This window comes from Eubalaena glacialis, chromosome 11 (genome assembly GCF_028564815.1).
Source record: "Eubalaena glacialis isolate mEubGla1 chromosome 11, mEubGla1.1.hap2.+ XY, whole genome shotgun sequence".
Taxonomy (NCBI): Eukaryota; Metazoa; Chordata; class Mammalia; order Artiodactyla; family Balaenidae; genus Eubalaena; species Eubalaena glacialis.
The window spans coordinates 115,131,361-115,144,266 of record NC_083726.1 but is presented as its reverse complement, the minus strand read 5'-3'; the positions used below and the strand labels follow the sequence as shown (position 1 = coordinate 115,144,266).

Sequence of the window (12,906 nt, the reverse complement as noted above, 5' to 3'; positions counted from 1 at the left end):
TTGTAATAAAACTGATATATATGTATCATATATATATAAATACATGTATGTATCTCTCTTACTGGTTCTGCCTCTCTGGTTGAATTCCAACTGATACACACCACAGTACGGAATATAAATTTAGAAATAGTACTTCTTAGATTTAATTGGAAAAAATATTTTGTATTTGCAGATGTATGGGTAGGCCTACATAATCCTCGTTTTAAAATTGCAGTAGCTCAAGACACAGGTACAACACTAAATCATCTGACAGGAACTACTGTTGTTCTGTAAGAGCAGTGTAAGGGACTATTTGTTTTTCTCAAGACCACAAAGAATAAGTCTGGGAATTCTTCATGATTTAATCTAAACCTATTAATACTGGAGAATCTTACATAAGTACTAGGAAATTTTTAAAGAATAATAAGAATTTTCTTTAGCCCAATGATAACATTCCGCTGTCATTTTTGCACTTAGAAGGTTGCTGAACACCCAGTAAAAATGCATGCTACTTCCTGAATTAGGGTGTGGCACTACAGCTGCATCGCCTGAGAGGCTACTACTTAAAGGGCACTCCAGCAAAAGAACCACCACATAAAAGATGGGCTAGAAACCAAGAATAAGACAATTATATCCAACAATATCAGAATCTTACCAGAGAGAACACATACTTTATCCACAAGCAATGGACCTAAGAGGCACTGTTCAACTGGATATATAACCGGCTGGTCTTTAATTCTGATCAAGCAAAAGCCCCAGCAAGCCCCAGCAGCAGCAAGAGTGGCAGCAGCAACTCCTCTAGTACAGAACTGTAGCCTTACTTAACACTCACTTTCCCAGGAAGTCCCAAACAAACCCCCCTGACGGTGCAGGGACAGAAACGTGGCGTGGAAGGTACAAAGTGCAGGAGGCTGGCTTTCTGAGAAACAGCACGGCCTCTTGGATATGAACACAGACAGACACAGAGACCAAAACCCCAATGGAATAGGACCAGGATAAGACAAGCCAAAAGAAAGGTGAAGAAACTCAGATGATAAATGACAGGGAGCCAGACACCCACACCCAGGAAATAGTGGAATAGCAACATAAGAAGCAAATGGTTAGTAAGAAACACAGCAGCCACGCACACGCAGCTCAGTACTAAAACTCTGGGAAGAAAAGGCATAAAATAATTCCAATCATCTTTTATTCCCATCTTAAACTATGCTGCTCAGTAACAAATTACAAAGCCAGTAGCAATTGAGTTTTTAAAACTGTTTCTTTTCTTGGTAGCCAAGAAACTGTGCGACGAATCTTAAAATAAGATTACAATGTTACATGACCAGAGGACAAAATTCTATAGTACTTTTTCAAATTTATAAGTAATATTCTGTGGAAAGAACAGATCATTTACAACTCTTTCCCAAAATGTGAGAAATATAGTGGCTAATAAAAGCTATCTGGTGTGCTTTGGATATCAAATATAGATTTAATTCTATTTCTTACTCTCGTTCAAATCACGTCCATCTCCCAAAATCAGTATTGGGTCCAAAAATGAATTGAAACATTTTTCAAGCAAGGTATCTGGAATAGCAAGCAATAATTTCAATGCAGAGTTCTAATACAAAAAAATCAAACTGAAAAATAAAACTTTATCAAGAAATTTCTTTTCTGAAATACTGAAATACATTTAGTGGGAAGTCACTAATCCATCAGAAGTATCGTATTTTAAAATCTATGAAATTAAGATTTGAATAAAAGTCTGATTTCAAAAAAAAATAAAAAAATAAAAAAATAAAAATAAATTAAATCTATGAAGTACTGCTGTTGATTTCAGGGTGACACAAAAGCAAAGACAGGCATGTAGTTATGTAAGTATGTAAGGAGAGAGTGTGTGTGTGTGTGCACGTGCACGTGTGCTGGGGGTAAAGATGCAGTGCAAACAGGGAAGACATACAAAAAACATACATAATCTAATCTTGAGACTCTGATAATTTGTTAATTCTGACTTAAAGAACTTTATCCACCCATCTTATCCAGAACCAGACCAGAAAACATGAATAGAGTTAATATCAAAATAAGAGGAAACAAATGAGTAGGTGATCAGCTCATTTATTCACACTTTCAACTTAGTGAAGAAGAATTGTGAGGGCTGGACTTTATCCTTTTAGTTTTTTGAAAATCAAAATTCTATGGGTACAGAACAAGAGGAAAAAATTACTTCTAGGGGAAAATATCAAGTCTACCAATATCCTAAAAATTTTAAACTTAGTAAACAACTTATGAAAGTAGTCTACTACTTCCCAACATTCAAGAGCATGAAAATAAAATACTTCTTTGAATCAGGCTCAAAGGAGTCACACGGATTAATGACTTCATTCTGTCACTGCCAGTCTCTCTGACTGTTCAGAATACAGTGATTAATGCAGTTCTACTGGAAGAACTATTTCTATGCACTTGTGAATTTATGTTAAATACATGGTGTAAAGGAAGAGGCCAAGAGGCATACGCTTTATCTTTAGTACAAAATACCCTAACAAGAAAAAAAGGCAAAGAAAATTCCAAGAGAGCTATCTGGCTGGTTCTGTTTAAGCAAAGCTCATTTTGAAGAAGTCAAAGTCAGAGCTCAATAAAAAATCACATCCAAGTCTCCTAAATTGTCCTCAAAGTGTCCCTCCTTCTAAATTTGACCTATGTACCAATGTAATAGCTTGCTTCTCCACAATACAGAGTCTAAAAATTCACAGCCCAAAAGAGCAACGGCTCAACATAAAAGGTCTAAACCAATTAAAAATTTTAACTCCTTGAACTTGAGGTTCATTTGTTCCTTAAACAGATAAATAAATAATGAGAGAGCAAGTGGCTATCTGCACTCTCTTGATTAGCCAGTAGAAAACTTTAACTTCTTAATCAATGAATACTTTCTCTTTCCAGTCAATGATGCTGAAGTCCATAGCTTCCCAATCTATTCCCACTCTGTGTTGCCATTCAGAGACTGCAACAGTGAAGTTACACTGACTTAGAATAAAAAGTAGGTAATAAAGTAAATTCAGAGAGGCAGATATATTGGAAAAATATGTCCCGAAAAGTACATAGTTTTAAAACCATCCTTCAACCTCTCTAACATAGAGAGTTCCTCTTCAGCTTCCCCTTCCTTACCTTTCCAACTCAGCAATCTTCTTATCTTTGTCATTCTTCTCATTTTCCACCTCCTTCAAGATTTCCAAGAGGCGGTCAACTTCTGCCTGGGCCTTGCTAGAGTCATCTTTGTACCCGGCAATCTCTCTCTCCAATTGCTGTATTCGATCACTCATCTCTGGACTGGCTCTGGCTTCCAATGCTGCCTCGTGTGCCTACAAAGAAAATGTCCAAATTCTATCAGATATACATACAGTGGCAGTGGGCAAACCATGTCCCCAAAAGCCACCTATACTCCAATTTCAACAGGGTATTATCAAACATCTAATAGCTAGTCTTCAATTTATAAGGTTCTTCTCTGCTTAAATATTACATAGACAAAATATCACTACACAGTTACATTTTTTTTTTTATAACTGGAAGTTTGTACCTTTTGACCACCTCCACCCATTATACAAACACACACACACACACACACACACACACACACACACACATAGCCCTCCATTTCTGACAACTACCAATCTGGTCTCTGTATCTATGAGTTCAGTTTTTGGTTGGTTTTTGGTTTTTACATTCCACATATAAGTGAGATCATACAGTATTTGTCTTTCTCTGCCTGACTTATTTCACTGCCCTGCTTTCAAAATGTAATAATGCTAGGGAAGCACTTATCTACTAGAATGGGATAAAATCCGAAATATGATATTTAACAATTATTCTGGGTCTTACATTTTATTACTAGACTCTTATCTCAATCTTACATTAGGAAATATGCTCTCATTTATTTTAAGACATTTTTTTAAAGTCAAAGGTTTTTTTCTTTTCAATAAGGCAATTTCCAATATAAATTAAGTTTAGAAACAGATATGATAAAATAGTCAAATTCATTCAACATCTAGCAGAACTGAAAAAGCTGTATAAGACAGGTATATTGTTAATTAAGATCTCTGTGATCTACTTTCAAATTCCTGGGCATAGGTTAACTTATTGCGTCCATAAACAGTTACGTGTTAATGAATAAAACTAAAGCTGATTCCCAAATATAATTAATAAATTGTTTTTATTATATTATTATTTTAGATTTTATTCTAAACAGCAAAATTCATACAAATACCTTCATAAAACAAGAATGAGTAGGCCTGTTCCATACGGGAAGCTACTGGAACTTCAGTTCCAACATGTAAAAAACTCAGAAGTCATCACTACTATTCTCACAAGAAAAAGTTGTAAAACAGAAAATCAATGACTTTTCTAGGACCTATCAGAGAACTGAGGTCACAGGAAAAATTACCCCTCCAACATCAAGAGACACTGGCAAACCCACAGAGCTGAAGCTGAGATCTGCTCACCTGGAGCAGAAGCTGTGAGCAGAAACACTTAAGTGGTAATTTTAAGGAACTGCTGGGGGCTGTGTGGACGTACAAGCAAAAGAGTGAGGAAAGTCCCAGGGCCGGCGGTTTTAGGGGGGCCCATACTTTCATGGGCTTTAATCCAGGAACCACACCAGGGTCTCACAGTGAAGAGCCAACAAAAATCCCCTTCTGGTTCTGGCTGCAGGAGGGGAAGAGTAACAATTGTGAAATATGCCCAAAGTGTACTCTATCCAAAGACAGACCCTCAGGAGTAAAAATTTTAACAGAGCTTTATCCTACCTGGGGAAAGGGCATTTCTCCCACTGTAGCCCCTGCTAGTAAAAAATAAGACTCATATATTTGACACAGATGTTGGAATTATCAGACAGGGAATTTAAAGTAACTATGATAAATAGCTAAAGGCACAGGACTTCCCTGGTGGTCCAGCGGTTAAGAATCCGCCTTCCAGTGCGGGGGACACGGGTTTGATCCCTGGTCAGAGAACTAAGATCCCACATGCCGCAGGGCAACTAAGCCCGCGCGCCACCACTACTGAGCCTCCACGCCTCAACTAGAGAGGCTGCATCCCACAAATGACAGAGCCCATGCGCTCTGGAGCCCGTGCGCCACAACTAGAGAGCCCGCACATCACAATGAAGATCCCACGTGCCACAACTAAGACCCAACGCAGACAAAAAAATAAATAAATAAAATAAATAAATATTTTTTAAAAATAGTTAAAGGCGCTAAGGGGAAAAGGAGACAACACCCAAGAATAGAGGGGCAATGTAAGCAGAAAAATGGACACTCCAAGGAAGAATGAGAAGGAAATGCCACATATTAAAAACATGTAAGATCTTGCTTATAATGCGGAATCTGAAAAAGGTGAACTCATAAAAGCAGAGGGTAGAAGGGTGGTTGCCAGGGGCTGGGGGTGGGGGAAATGGGAAGATGTTGGTCAAAGTGTACAAATTGTCAGTTATGAGATGAATAAGTCCTGGGGATCTAACGTATAGGATATTGACTCTAGTTAACAATGCTGTGTTGCATACTTGAAATCTGCTAAGAGAATACACCTTAAAAAGTGTTCTCAACAACCTAAGTGTCCATCAGTGGATGAATGGATAAGAAAATGTGGTATGTACGTATGTATGTATGTATGTATACACACACAGGAATATTACTCAGCCATAAAAAAGGGGGAAAGTCTTTTCATTTGCCACAATATGGATGGACCTTGAGAACATGCTAAGTGAGATAAGCCAGACAGAGTAGATAAATATCATTATGATTGTACTTATATATGGAATCTAAAACAAAAACAAAAAGACCAAGCTCATAGATAGAAAAGACCGGTAGCCTGCCAGAAGTGGGGAGTCAGAGGTGGGCGACATGGGTGAAGGTGACCAGAAGGTACACATTTCCAGTTACAAAACAGTAAGTCCTGGGGATGTGATGTACAGCATGGTGACTATAAATATGTGCTGCATGTGTCAAAGTTGCTAAGAGAATAAATATTAAAAGTTCTCATCACAAGAAAAAAAATTTATAACTATGTATATTGATGGATGTTCAATAGATTTACTGTGGTGATGATTTTGCAATATATACAAATATTGAGTTGTTACGTTGTACACCAGAAACTAATAAGATGATATATGTCAATTATACTACAATTTTTAAAAAGTGTTCTCACCACACACACGAAAAAAGGTAACTACTTAAGGTTGATGAATGTGTTAATTAGCTTGACTGTGGTAACCATTTCACAATGCATACATAGATTAAAGCATCATGTTGTACACCTTAAATATATACAATTTTTGGCATTGAAAAAGCTGAGGAAAAAGAAAAGAGTGAAAATGTATATTGCAAACTCTAGAGCAACCTATATTTAGGTTGGAGGAGGGCATTGTGGGAGCAGTGTAATAGGGAAACATCACTAATTAATTAAAATGAAAAGTTACAGTTGTCCAGAATGAAAGAAGGGAAAATACGAAAAGTAAAATGGCAATTAGCAGAAAAACAAGTAATAAATCAGAGTAGGGGGAAGCCACCAAGTCCTCTACCCAAAGATAACTTTATTTTTTCTCATGAACCTAAACACAAAGTTTAAGAGATCATAAAAATGACCAGCTATAGAAGTATCATAACAAGGAGATTAAAAATAAACAAAGAGAAAATGTGGGATTGTCATAAATAGGCGAGTTTGGAATATTAGTGAATAACATTTATTACTCTTGACAGTTACTGCTCAGTTTCATAATCCTAAATACATCTAACAGTCTTACCTTCAATATTCCAGTATTAAATAGAAAATTACCTCCATTTATTTAGTGAGGGGGAAAGAAGTCAATTACCAAATCTGAATTAGTTAATCTCAAAAAAAGTATTTTCCTACTTATTCACAAGTAACTTTAAGCTACTGGATTTTCTTCCTTTCCTTAGCTTAAGAATATGACTTCATTTCTGGCATACCCTAAATAATGATTCATCACGAGGTGTTCATGCTGAACACACCCAATATATGTCAAAAGAACACCACCAAGTCTCTAGACTAGGCTGGGCCCCCTTCTCATCAGTAATCACATGAACTGGACCCAGTTAATAAGAGTTGGTAACTCAGAGATAATAAGTATGAAAGTGCTTTGAAAACTACAAACTGCCATATAAATATTAGAGAGGTATAAATCAGTGAAATGGATAGTAAATACCTGTACCAAATTCTAATATTCACCGGTATGGGTGACTATCACTGTTAAATTATCTCTTTCCAGGAAGCCTAATGCTAACAGAAGAAAAATATCAGATAATTGAGATTTTTACATTGTGGTCTTACATTTCATCTATAAAGGAGCTGCATATTTTAATCTTACTCTGAATTGCCAATTTTCTAAGAGTTTGGGGACTCTCAGGAGTAAAGTAAAATAGGATAAGAATGCCAAGAGAATTAATCAAGGTATAAATGGTATTTTGAATTTCAGGAGATTATTACTCCACTGGTAAGTTACTCCATATGGACACTATAGAGTTTTCTACTATGCTGTTATTTAAAGCAAAGCAAGAACAGTCATCAAGACAGTATGGGACTGGCACAAAAACAGAAATACAGATCAATGGAACAGGATAAAAAGCCCAGAGATAAACCCACTCACATATGGTCACCTTATTCTTGATAAAGGAGGCAAGAATATACAATGGAGAAAAGACAGCCTCTTCAATAAATGGTGCTGGGAAAACTGGACAGCTACATGTAAAAGAATGAAAGCAGAACACTCCCTAACACCATACACAAAAATAGACTCAAAATGGGTTAAAGACCTAAATGTAAGGCCAGACACTATAAAACTCTTAGAGGAAAACATAGGCAGAACACTCTCTGACATAAACCGCAGCAAGATCCTTTTTGACCCACCTCCTAGAGAAATGGAAATAAAAACAAAAATAAACAAATGGGACCTAGAAACTTAGAAGCTTTTGCACAGCAAAGGAAACCATAAACAAGACGAAAAGACAACCCTCAGAATGGGAGAAAATATTTGCAAATGAAGCAACTGACAAAGGATTAATCTCCAAAATACACAAGCAGCTCATGCAGTTCAATATCAAAAAAACAAACAACCCAATCCAAAAATGGGCAGAAGACCTAAATAGACATTTCTCCAAAGAAGATATACAGATCGCCAACAAACACATGAAAGGATGCTCAACATCACTAATCATTAGAGAAATGCAAATCCAAACTACAATGAGGTATCACCTCACACCAGTCAGAATGGTCATCATCAAAAAATCTACAAACAATAAATGCTGGAGAGGGTGTGGAGAAAAGGGGCCCCTCTTGCACTGTTGGTGGGAATGTAAATTGATACAACCACTATGGAGAACAGTATGGAGGGTCCTTAAGAAACTATAAATAGAACTACCATACAACCCAGCAATCCCACTACTGGGCATATACCCTGAGGAAACCATAATTCAAAAAGAGTCATGTACCACAACGTTCATTACAGCTCTATTTACAATAGCCAGGACATGGAAGCAACCTAAGTGTCCATCAACAGATGAATGGATAAAGAAGATGTTGCACATATATACAATAGAATATTACTCAGCCATAAAAAGAAACGAAATTGAGTTATTTGTAGTGAGGTGGATGGACCTAGAGTCTGTCATACAGAGTGAAGTAAGTCAGAAAGAGAAAAACAAATACCATATGCTAACACATATATATGGAATCTTAAAAAAAAAAAAGTTCTGAAGAACCTAGGGGCAGGACAGGAATAAAGACGCAGACGTAGAGAATGGACTTGAGGACATGGGATGGGGGAAGGGTAAGCTGGGACGAAGTGAGAGAGTGACATGGACTTATATACACTACCAAATGTAAAATAGATAACTAGTGGGAAGCAGCCGCATAGCACAGGGAGATCAGCTCGGTGCTTTGTGACCACCTAGAGGGGTGGGATAGGGAGGATGGGAGGGAGACGCAAGAGGGAGGGGATATGGGGATATATGTATATGTATAGCTGATTCACTTTGTTATAAAGCAGAAACTTAAAAAAAAAAAAGCAAAGCAAGAAATTGGAAAAGTTTTCTTTAACCTTTTTCAACTGCGAGTCCATCTTCAGACACTCTTCCTTCTTCTGCTCCAAAGCAATTTCTAGTGTCTTAAGCCGTGAGTCCTTTTTCAGTCCTGCGGAAGCCAGGGAAGAAGCATGCTCTTTCAGATCCAAGAGTGAAGCCTAAAAGAAGCAACATACATCTAGAATAAATACTATTTATTAACAAAATGGAGATTTAAATTCTTAAATTTATTTTCCTGGTGGTTTGTAGTTTCTTTCCATTAGCATATACTGACATATTTCCATTTCAAGAACATGAAATACAGAACAACAACATTAGCTCTGGCTTTCAAGTTCTAACTAAAACAGAATGAATTCCCAAGAAATACCAACTGAATAGTGATTTAAAGAGTTGTACCAGTACATATCCATTCCCACAAAATAAATGGAAGTAGATCAAGCTTTGTGAATGTAAGCAGTCAACCTTAGTAGCTACACTGACTTTTTTCTTCTCTTCTAATTTTGGAAGAAACATTCTATTAGAAACTTAAATTCCCATAAATTTTCCTAAAGATATTAGAAAGAAAACCCTGAGAATGTCCCTAAAGCTCATTATTATCTGATCACAAGGCATTAGGCATTTCTGCTATTTAGGTGACATCGACAAGATTCTTCAAAAGTAAAATCAAAGTATATTAAGTCACCTGATTGGTCAACAATCATTTAAGATTTCTCTGCCAATGTTGAGGTGATCGTTAAGAGCTGATGTAAATAAACTCTCCTCCTTGTGCATATTCCGTTCGTCTATCAGCTTTCTCACCATTAGCACAATATTTCTCCAAATGTAACTGGAGAAATACTGTTATTTTAGGATCTGTAAAACGTCATTAACAAGTAAGAAGCCAACTCATAACAGTTGGAAAAGGTAAGAGGTAAGACTTAGGAAATAAATGATTCAATCTACTATATCTCTGCCAAGCTTCCTGAAATAATTCCTGCTATAAGAAGATTCTTTAAATCTTCCAACAGACCCTTTTTTTATATGCATTATGTAAACACCAACAACATATACACACAATGCACTGGCTAAGCAAACCAAATAATTCCATTTTGGTGATCTTGACCTCTTTCTCTGAGAGGTCGCCTTGCAATAGGCTGACTTTTTCTTTCAGGTCTTTAAGATCTTTTTTGTAGTTATCAATTTCCTCCTGCTTTTCTCGCTCATCTCGGTCCCGCTGGTCCTTTAAGCGTTCGATTGTCCGCTCCTGATAAGAGAGCACATCAATACATGAGGAAATTCCTTTCATACTTCTATCATATGACTGCAATTCAACTTCTAGCTGATAAAATTTCACACTTCCATCCTCCATTCAAAAGACAGTGATAGGTCGTTAATAATTTACCTTTTAAAGAATTCAACCTTCCAACCTATCTTGCCCTAACATACATCTGGTTTTATTCTTTTGATTTCCCTAGGTTTCTTTTCCTATAACCTTGATTAGTATTAGATGTCCCTAGAGTATTCTTTTGGAATAATCTCATTTATTCAAATCCCAAGCAACAAAAAACTTATACATATACCCTAAGGTCAATAAGTAGCAAATATTTCTTTTCTATATATAATTCACATGTTGCCTACAAAGCAATGGAAACAACTCACAACTCACACAGCAAACAGGAGGAGGTTGGAGAGATTATGATTTGTTGAGCTTAAAGCATAAAGAAGGATAAAGAAAAGAGAAACCATTAAAACTTCTGTCAACAGATACTCAGGAAGTTTGAAAGTTGAAGCAATTTAAGTATATTTATGGGTATTATTTCTGAATATATTCGGGGATCAAGCCTTGATCCCTGGGCAGGAAGCCCGAAACATTCTGAGTCCAAAAGGCTTAAGGAACAGTAACCCTATCCCTTAAAGAAAAAATAATAAGAAGAAGAATCCAATTAAAATGCCCCACCAAGAGTCCTTAAACCTCCTCCAAGACATTAACACTTGTCATGTTGGGCCACTTCTTTATTTAGTCAACCATTCCTGAAAAAACTAGGTTTGCTCATGAAGGCAAAATGAAGTGGCAAGGCCACGACTAGAAAAACAGCAAGTACACTGTATTAATAACTAAAACCCACGAATATATTAGATCCCAATGCGGCACAGTAAAAGAGAACTAATGTTGCCTCCTGATGGTCAGTGTCTGACATTCCCACATCACCGAATTCTAGCTGACCATACACATAAAAAGAAGATAGTAAACAGGGAGCACATGGCTGATTCTTTAGAAACTTCAGCCACTGCCCTCCAGTACGGAATCCATCCTGCCTAGCAACAGATGCTTAAATTGGCAACAACAAAACGAATCTTCTTTCCCTTACACTGGGTACATCAGCAACAGTACAGGCAGCTCTTTTCCCTTTTGCCAAAGCGACTTCTTTTGTCTTCTCTAACAAGTCTCATCACTAAAGTGACTTTCAGATTAATGAGAATGCAGAAGAAATGTGCCTGTGAGGAGTCTGGGCCAGTCACCCACCTTCTCGGCAAGGGCCTCCTCCAAAGTAGTCAAGGCGGTGTCAGTGTTGGTGGTGTCAGCCTGCAAGGATTTGACTCGCTCCTTCAAGCTGCTCATCTGCTTTTCCTTATCTCTAAGTTGCTCTTGGAGATTTTCAATCTGAGTTGTGCACACACATTTAAGGGGGAAAAAAAAAAGGAAATTAAGAGAAATACAAACAATCACAATAAAAATCATTTTAAGTTGGAAACAGGTAGGTCAGGGTTGTCAGTGTGTGCTCTGTAGAAGTAATTTAACCCTAAGGGTCTTAGAACTTCATGCAAAGCTTTAAACTGAGAACTTATAGCCAGAAGAGAGAAAAGACATACACATGGGTATGGTCATACATGCAGAGTCATAAATCTCTATAAAGAAATAAGGAAAGTAGCTAGGGAGAAAAGACCCAACATATAGGGATGGGGATAAAGGGAAGACCTACAGAGAGGAAAGCCATGAGAAACTGGATTACTTCCAAAGCAACAGTGTAAATGCCCAGAGAGATTCCTTTAAAAAATGCTGAGGGAGGACAGCAAATTGAACAGCTGGATGCTAAGAAAAACAAATCAGCTGTAAAAAGGAAAAACTGTTCTTAAATGCTAGTGTTCAAGTTAGGTTTTTATATCATCTTTTATTTCAACAGCAAGCATTTTCAATGAAATTTATTATTATAGTTATTCATTCCTTCATATACACTAGTACGCATTCATTTACTCAAAAAACTATTGGTGAATTCTCTATTATATGTCAGGCACTAGTGACACAAGGAAAAATGAACAGACCCATTTTCATTATAAGATGGGAAGGGGACTTTATGTAGCTGAATCCAAGCTATGGATGGGCTCCCGTGCCATCCTAACGAGCACACATTTTACTCTAGACAGATGGGCACTATTAGGGACTTTTAAGCAAAGAAACGGTCCGGTCAGTTCTGTATTTCAGACTGATAATTCTGATAGCTGTGGAGAAGATATTCAATATCTAAGGGGAGTTACGTAGAGACATGAAAACAGCTAGGAGATCGTATCAATTCAGGTAAGAGAGTTTGGAAACTAAATGAGCTAAGAGAGATGGAAAATAGGGGATGGGTTTGTGAAATAGTGTGGAAACAGCATATTATCACTAGGGAGACTCCCGTACACACAATGAAAAATAGTAAGCAAAAATATGGAGGAACTGTAGAGAGATATTCTTAATAAGCAAAAGGAAAATAAGTAAGACAACTATTCTAAAACTCACAAACTTCATTCTTTCATTCAGCTACGTGCCAGGCAGTTTTCTAGGTGTTGAGGATATAGAATTAATCCAAAGAGACAAAAATCCCTACCCTCAAAGAGCTTAATCCTAATA

The 12,906-nt window shown here is 37.0% G+C and overlaps 1 protein-coding gene across 10 annotated transcripts in view; it reads right to left on the bottom strand.

The window, feature by feature from the left end:
- The window catches only part of ERC1 (ELKS/RAB6-interacting/CAST family member 1), a 421,649-nt gene that overhangs the window by 260,146 nt on the left and 148,597 nt on the right, over window positions 1-12,906 (bottom strand). For all 10 annotated transcript variants that reach the window (XM_061206048.1, XM_061206051.1, XM_061206053.1 and 7 more), the window contains 4 exons: window positions 11,542-11,679; window positions 10,141-10,281; window positions 9,056-9,196; window positions 3,118-3,311 (listed from right to left, as the gene is read on the bottom strand). In XM_061206048.1, the coding sequence (XP_061062031.1) occupies window positions 3,118-3,311; window positions 9,056-9,196; window positions 10,141-10,281; window positions 11,542-11,679 (614 nt within the window). The remainder of the gene's footprint in view (window positions 1-3,117; window positions 3,312-9,055; window positions 9,197-10,140; window positions 10,282-11,541; window positions 11,680-12,906) is intronic.